General features: G+C 38.7%; 1 protein-coding gene across 1 annotated transcript in view; it reads left to right on the top strand.

The window, feature by feature from the left end:
• The first annotated feature begins 731 nt into the window (after positions 1-731).
• SNX2 (sorting nexin 2) overlaps positions 732-7,992 on the top strand; it is a 24,329-nt gene continuing 17,068 nt past the window's right edge. The window contains exon 1 of the mRNA XM_009076329.1: positions 732-846. Within this exon, the coding sequence (XP_009074577.1) occupies positions 813-846 (34 nt within the window). The 5' untranslated portion in view covers positions 732-812. The remainder of the gene's footprint in view (positions 847-7,992) is intronic.

Below are 7,992 nucleotides of genomic sequence, written 5' to 3'. Positions count from 1 at the left end.
GCAGTAAACATAGTTGATGCTTATTCAAGCAAGGTTTTCTAACTGAAGCACTGATCTTCAATTAGGTGTGTATTTGTTTGTGAGTAAGCTATACATTTGGTGGCCCGGCCCCAGTATTGCTTTAATTTTCTTTAGTGCCTTTAACAGGGCAAATTCTAGTCTTCAGTGAATTAAAAAAAACCGTATCTATGGCAAGCCTAACTTCCATGTACACTGCAGCATGACCCTCTGTGGCAGTAACCCTGTTGCAAAGCTATCAAAATTTCTTATGGCTGCAAGCAGCCTTGATTTTTTTGGATGGCATTAACGCTTCTTTTTAATCTCTGAAAAACGGGCATAGAGCACTTGGGGATTTCTTTTGGCTTTGTATAAATCCAGATTTAAATCCAAGCCTTTCCAAGAAGAACTTAATAAACAAATTTCAGTTTACAATACTAATAAACTTATTCTAAATAAACTTATTCTAGATACTTCTGTGGCGCCTTTTGTTTCATGTTAACTAAACCTCAGGAAACTGGGACAAAGAACTTAAAAGAGCTGATGACTAGCTCCTATCTTTTATTCATTGTTGCTGTGTTAGGAGTGGGAAACGGAAATAGCTGACAGGTTTTCCTTTCTGTACATCTTGTTTCTTTACAATGCAAGAATACTTGTGGCAATAGTTCCTATGTACTGACACATGGCAACTGGTTCTTGGCTAATTATTTCACTTATTTTCTTTCAAACAGTCAAGTCCTTCATCTCCTGAGCCAGCAAGTCTTCCTGCAGAAGACCTCAGCACAAACTCCAATGGTCCAAAGCCAGCAGAAATCATGCTGGATGGTGACAGAGAAGATCTCTTTGCAGGTAATTACTGTTTTCTTCTAATATGCCTACAGAAGCTCTTTTGCCCTTGGAGTGAAAAAAACTTGCTTCTTTCGAGAGAGAAGGTTGAAACCTTGTAAGTAGTTAACAGTGGTGTGCAGGATTTTTCTGGTGGTATGTTAGCTAAGTTTGTTGACTACATACAGGATTCTCAGTGGTGTGTACTGTCAGTGCATAGTGTGGGAGTGTTCAGCTGGTCAGTAACATGTTCTGCTGACAGTGATAATAGAATCTGTCATTCTGGAATTAAATAATGTTCAAATCTGTTTGTGTGGAAAAACAGGACTTAAGTTGTGTTATTGTTTTTTACTTAATGACCAAAACATAAGCTGTCTCAGACTTTTTTCCAATTATAAATTATAGAGAGATAATTCAGATTGTGTTGCAAGCTGGGGAGGGTATTTGCTTCTTCTTCATACTCTTTTGCTTTGATGAAAAGGTAACAAAGTGGCACATGGAGCCAGTACTGTCATTTCACTAGGGCCTGATTGTGTCTCTGACACTTCCGTGCGTTTTAGAGAAAGATGTGCGAAAGTTCTGATGAGTAAAGTCTTAATAGACAGGACATTTCTAATGCTCCATTAATCAGTTGCTACTTTGGTGTTGGCTATCCTAACATGGATTGTTCTTGCTGTCAGTTACAGGTGTAGGAGCACTAACTATTCCAGAAAGGTGGTGCTGAAGTATTTGGGATATATTACGTGCATAAAAAGATGGTTCTGTATTTTGCTTCTCAATACTAGCATTTTCCTAGCATTTACTGCATATTGAGTGAGTCCCCTGGCAGTCTGCTTTGAATACAGATCTCGTCTTCATTGATTACCTGATGTAATCATTCAGAAATAAACTTTATAGCCAGCCCCTAGTTCTGGGCTCCTTTGCATAAAGATGTGCATACACATGCCCACTGCCTTTGTTCTAGACCTCCTAAATTTGTATTTCCATATATTTGAATATGTGTTTGCGCATGACACTGTTAGAATGTATTGACTAGATTACTAACTCCCTGAAAGTATTTCAAGAGAAAAAGGGAATGAAGAATAGAGGGGTAGTCATACTTTATTTTGGTATTTTCTTTATCTCATGACTTATAAAGACTTCAGTGCTTTAGCAGTGAAGCTTTCTAGTACTATTTAGTAATTTGGTTGTTTAGCTTCAGTATATAAAGTCAGCTGTTCATCGAGCCATCTGGAATGGATATTTTAGGAAAGCCAATTCTGCTTGGATAATATTAAGAAAAAAGGTGTCTGGAGTAAATATTGAGGCGAGCCAGACAGAAGGAACAAATGTTTGCAGCCAGATTGTTTCAACTGAAATGAATGCTGTGAGGAAACTACACAGAACTGATTCAATGAGTTTGAGTTTTGCTGTGTAGGATATTCTCTGAAATGCATGCAGCGTGGAGCTGAAAGAATCTAACATACTTCACGTCTAACACAACTGAGACTGGTCTTTAAAAGTACAGCTTATATATAGAGTGAGCCTAATACTCTCAAATAAAGGAAAAAACAAGTGTGATTTGTGGAGCCTGGGATGGAATATCACATCTTCCACAGCATCCTGTTCTAAGCAGGAGGTTTGTGTAATATAGTTGAACCCAAGTGATGAACTTCGCCTTTGTATCACTGTCATTCTGAAATGACATTCTGAAAAACTATGTCTAATTTGTGTCCAGTGCTGTGCACTCATATGTATAACTATTTTTTCTTTCTTTTTTTTGCTAGACAGTGGTGTTAATCCAGGTGATTAACGTCCTGATACTGACTTGCAGTGAATAGAAACAGTGTGAGAAAGGCAACATGAGATACTTATTTTCTTGCTTCCAGCATGATTGCATAAGTCTGTCTTTCTGTGAAAGCAGGACTTAATTTACAAGTGGGTGTGATAGGGCTTTTTCTTTAACGTATTGAAATTCCAAAGAAACCTATCTTGGCACAGCTTATAGGAACACTTGAACGGAGAGGAAGAAAATGAAGCTCCAGAGCTTTGTAACTTCTGATAGTCCTTCATATTGAGTTACTAGGCACTGAAATCCAGGTAAAGGAAATCCTGTGTGTATCTCCTGAACTGTTGTGTTTTGGGGTCAGAAATAATTCTAGCTTTTCTGACTTGCTTGTAGGAATATGTGATGGTATGCCTGTCTAGCTATTCCACCTAATAATGCAAGCTAATGGATAAGGAGGTGAATTTTCTGTACTGCTTTAATGCAGTACAGAACCTGGGAAATTTGTGGCTTTTCTGATTGTACTTGAAAATTCTTTGCTCTTAGTGTTTCTTTGTATTCATTACCTTGTGCCTGATAGCTCATAAGTGAACTATTAAAACTGGGTTTCAAAGGTGGAAGAAATGAATTTTTCAGCTGTTGTTGGGGACCAGTAAATTTTGCTGCGTTGTGGTTCTTGGTTCTGTGACAAAGCAAACTGTCTTGCTAAACCCACTTAAGCACTTTGACCCTTAGAATAAAAGTAATTATGTTAATTATTTGGCCAAAACAGAATTACTTTACCCTTCCTGTGGAGACCAGAATGGTTGATGCTCCAAATGAGGTAGTATCGTGGGTGTATTTTAAGGGATTGTCTTAAAACTTGGCTGTCCATAAGCTGCTACTGTAGACTGAAGAACTAGATAGTGAATTAGTCTTCTAGAATGCTGACCCAAAGTTCAGTGTTTAACTGCACAAATACACCATGAACTGCCTGCACAGGACATAGCTATCTGCCTCTAATGCTCATAGGTGGTGAACAGATCTGTGAAGTTGTATCAGTTCGCTCTCACCTTTCTTGGAGAAGTGGAAAATTAGAATTTTTCCTTTCCTGTAGTCTGATAGAAGATTGTTCTATATGTTATTTTATTTTTTTGAGCTCTGAAATGTCTTTGGAGACAGATCATGTTATACAAATATCTAGCTACTGTGTCCTGGGTAAAAGTCAGTGCATTGAGGACTGGGGTAATGTTAGTTTTTATTGTGGGTTTTGTGGCTTTTTCCTTCAGGTCATGATAGGTTTGTCTTAGTTTTTTTTCTGGGGAGTTGAGACAGAAAAGGAGATGTAAGTACTTCAGGCCCATCTAACCAGAAAAGCTTCTAGCTGATGGTGTCTGACAGGCTGTTGTCATGTGGTGTATCTGATAAGTACAGCTGAGTGCAGATGTCATGCTGCTTTTTAGAAGTACAGTTCTAGCTTTATTTTGCAAGAAACAAATGCACAGAAGCATGTGGACCTACGGTTTTAAAGTCAGGAGGTGGTCTGACTGTTCTGTTAAAACTATTTCTGTTCGTATTAAGATTATGCTTGGTATAACAGTAAGGGTCGTGGGTTATGACTTAGGTGTAGTAGTTCTTACAGTCAGTTCTGTTAGGATAGTTCTGTTCAGTTTTGTCTTTGAAGTATTGCTACACCTGGCAAAGCCTTTTTTAATAGCTTGTCCTCTGTTCTGGACAACAGTTTCTACTTAAGTTTGCTTCCACATTTGTGTTCACATGAGTAAACTTTGAAAGATAAGCCGATTTTAAACACTCAAGCTATGTCAGAATATTAGAGGTTTGACATTAAGAAGTGTGACTAGTAGAAATAGCTCAGCTGAAATGAGCTGTTAGTGAGGAATTGCAAACTCACACTTTCTAAGATGATGTTTGACAAGTACTAGTAGTGAAAAATAAAGAAACAAGAGCTGTCTAATGCTGATTGAGCCTCATGCTTGAGCGCCAATAGGAACTTGATGTAGGTGGCTGTAGAATGTTAATTAAGCATATATTGTTGTCTTCCACAGCAGAATGAGATTTATTCATGTTCTTTTGTAGCTAAGCATCTTGACAGTGATCCATAACAGACGGTTAATGGTTGTAAAGTAGGTATTTATGTGTAGCATTATTACCGCATTAGATCTGTATGAGTGCTTGATATGTGCTAAGAACTGCCATAGTTGATGGGAGTGTTGGATCTCAATGTTTGTCTCCTTGAGGTTGGGCTGAGCAGTTGCCTCGCTTTAAGCAAGAGCAACTTTTGGGAATTGCCCTGGAAAGCAAAATATCTAGATTTCACTTTTCATGGTAATACTGGTACAGAATATTTAAAAACCAAACCAAGCAAAACATAGACACATCCAAACCATAGACTGTAAAACCACAACCTAATACTAAATTTTCAGGGGAAGATCTAAAATTAATAGATCAAGCAAATGTTTCTGAAAGTGCCATAGTTTCTACTCTGAAACCTACTAAATTAATATTTGCAATAAAAAAAACCTAAACACTGCAAAACAGACAGAAAAATTGTCAATAAAACTTCTTAGTCTAGAGACCGTGTCATCTGATTTTTCAAAATGAAGGAATGAAGCTAAGAAGCATAAACGCTGGAGTTAACCAGAAGTTATTTCTTGTGAAACAGATCTTTGGCTTATGTCCTACTCAAAGACCTAAACTCAGCTAGAAGTAAGAGCCTGCTGTTGCTACGTAAAGCTAATACTACTTTTCCTTTCAGAATCTTTGAATACTTTTGTTTTAAACAAAAAGTACAGCATCCTTGTCTCTGTCCTGCTCTGTCTCATCATTCCTTTCCACTGTCTTTTCCATTCCATGCTTCTAGATTTGTGCAATGTCTGGAATGCATGTACAGTTGGGAGTGAGAGGCAAGAAGAGGGAGAATTGCATGAATTCTGCTTTCTTCTTCCTAAAATAGCTGGCCTACTGCTATCAAGCAATCAGATATTATTTTGTCTGGGTCAGTTCCTCCAGTAAAATAGAAAAGAAAGGCTATCGTATATAGTAGGCAGCGGCTTTAAAATTTTGCTCATACCCAGCCAACATGGGATCACATAGCTTTAGAAATACCTGGTGTGGACAAAGTCTAATGTTGTTGGTCTTACCGAAAGGGAACGTCCTTGGCTTTCCAACTGCTCGTTTTTGCCACACTCTCTTTTATGGAAATAGTGCGCCAGCTTGGCAGTAGCTTCACCTCTGTGCCGCAGCAATGGGGCTAATCCTGGTTAGAGTTCATTTGATGCACAAGTCTGAAAAAGCAGAGTGCTTGGAAAGGAGTGTGCTTCTGTTATGTCTGATAGCGCTGCTGCTTTATTATATCAAATTCACAGTTTTTTCATGAAGTCATACTTTACAGCAACAGGACTGTGTTCTCAGCTAATGAAAGCAAAAAAAGTGTGCTTTGAGTTGTTTAATGACTTGTTTTATAAACCTGTCTAAAATTTGAAAGTACAAAGGAGTATGTAGTGGTGATTTGTGGTTTGTTTATCTAGCTGGAGACAGAAAAAAAAGAACTGAAGTGGAATTGCTTTATTTTATAAATATTTTGTATTTTACATCATATCATATATATACATGCTGTGTTACTTAGGTTTATTTTTTCAGAGAAATGTTTCTGTGAAATAGTTAATGTTTATATGTTGAATACTGTTAGCCACCAAAGGAGAGAACTACCCCTTTTCCAGGTCGAAATGTTGTTCTGCCAGTCTAAAAGCTTTTTTGCACCTGCCCCAGAATGACTTGCAGTGATAGGACAAGGGATAATAGATTCAAACTGAAGGAGGAAAAGTTTAGTTTGGATGTGAGAAAAATGTTTTTTACTGTAAGGGTGGTGAGACATTGGAACACGTTGCTCAGGGAAGTGGTGGCTGCCCCGACCCTGGTGGTGTTCAAGGCCAGGCTGGATGAGACCTTGAGCAACCTGGTCTAGTGAGCTGCCCATGGCATGGATGGTTGTGACTAGATGATCTATAAGGTCCATTCCAACCCTTAAATTCTATGATTCTATGATTCTGTGACTTCTCAAGTGATTATAGGTTTTGAATTAAAATTCTTTACCGGTATTAGATGCAGTATCCTTCCTGTGGCATTCAAGGAAAGGAAGCATCAGCCTTAAGTTCTTTAAGATTTAGCAGTAAGAGTACAGCACGACCAGGAAAATAAATATTTTCAAAGAAACGCTGCAGATGGCCTTTGTTCATATTAAAAATGGAGACTATAAAAAGGTGCTTGCTTTTAAGTTTAGTTTGAAAATACTACGAAAATCTGTAATTTGAAATTAGAAAAAGCACTGCCAGCAGGTTGAAGGAAGTGATCATTCCTCTCTGCTCAGCCCTGCTGATGCCACAGCAGGTGTGCTGAGTCCAGCTCTGGGCTACCTTATGCAAGAGACACATGGACAGATGGGAGTGACTCCAGTGCAGGGCTGTGAATATGACTGAGGCCATGAAGTGTATGATGTCAGAGCTGAGACTGAGAGAGCTAGAGCTGTTCAGCCTGAAGAAGAGCTCTGTGGGGAATCTGACAGTGTGTATAAATACCTGATTGTCGGGAATGGAGAAAAGGGAGCCAGACTCCTCAGTGGTGCCCACTGACAGGACAGGAAGCAACGGCTACACACTGAAAAACAGATAATATGTAAGAAAAAAGCTTAGGGGTTTTGTTTGTTTGCTTATTTTTGTTTGTTTTGGGTTTTTTTTGAGAGGAGTGGGTGTTTCTTGCTGGTGAGGATTGTCAAGCACTGGCGCAGGTTGTCTAAGGAGGAGGTGGCTTCTCTGTTCTTGGAGATGCTCAAAACCCATGTGGGTGTGGTCCAGTCCAGCCTATTCTAGCTGGGTTAGAAGAGATGATCTCAGAAGTCCTTTCCAAACTCAGAAATGCTGTGATATACTGCAGAACAAAATGGTGACACCATACTTTGTCAGCCTCAAGTTAGAATTAATATCTGCTTCAAATCAAGCAAATTGAGCTTGAAGGTTTTTCTTCAATTTGGAGTTTTGATACCAAACGATATTTAGGCATACGATAATTTTCATCTCTGAAATAGAGAAGTGTGATTTTGTTGATTTATTGAAATCATCAACGTTTAGCAAAAGAAGTGTTACAATAGAATGGGAAACAGAATTGACTAACAGAATATCTCTAGATGACAGCAGGGATAAAGTTGAGAGTTTTGGCTATATGGGTGTGCTGGTTAGAGCTGAAGTAGAGTTAACTTTCTTCACAGAGGCTAGTATGGGGCTATGTTTGGGTTTTGTGCTGAACACAGAGTTGATAATGCAGAGATGTTTTTGTTATTGCTGAGCAGAGCTTACACAGAGTCAAGGCCTTTGCTGCTTTCCGTACTGCCACGCTGGCAAGGAAGTTGGGGA

This window comes from Acanthisitta chloris, unplaced genomic scaffold (genome assembly GCF_000695815.1).
Source record: "Acanthisitta chloris isolate BGI_N310 unplaced genomic scaffold, ASM69581v1 scaffold28546, whole genome shotgun sequence".
Lineage (NCBI taxonomy): Eukaryota > Metazoa > Chordata > Aves > Passeriformes > Acanthisittidae > Acanthisitta > Acanthisitta chloris.
The sequence above is the reverse complement of the archived record's forward strand: the minus strand, read 5'-3'. Positions and strand labels throughout refer to the sequence as shown.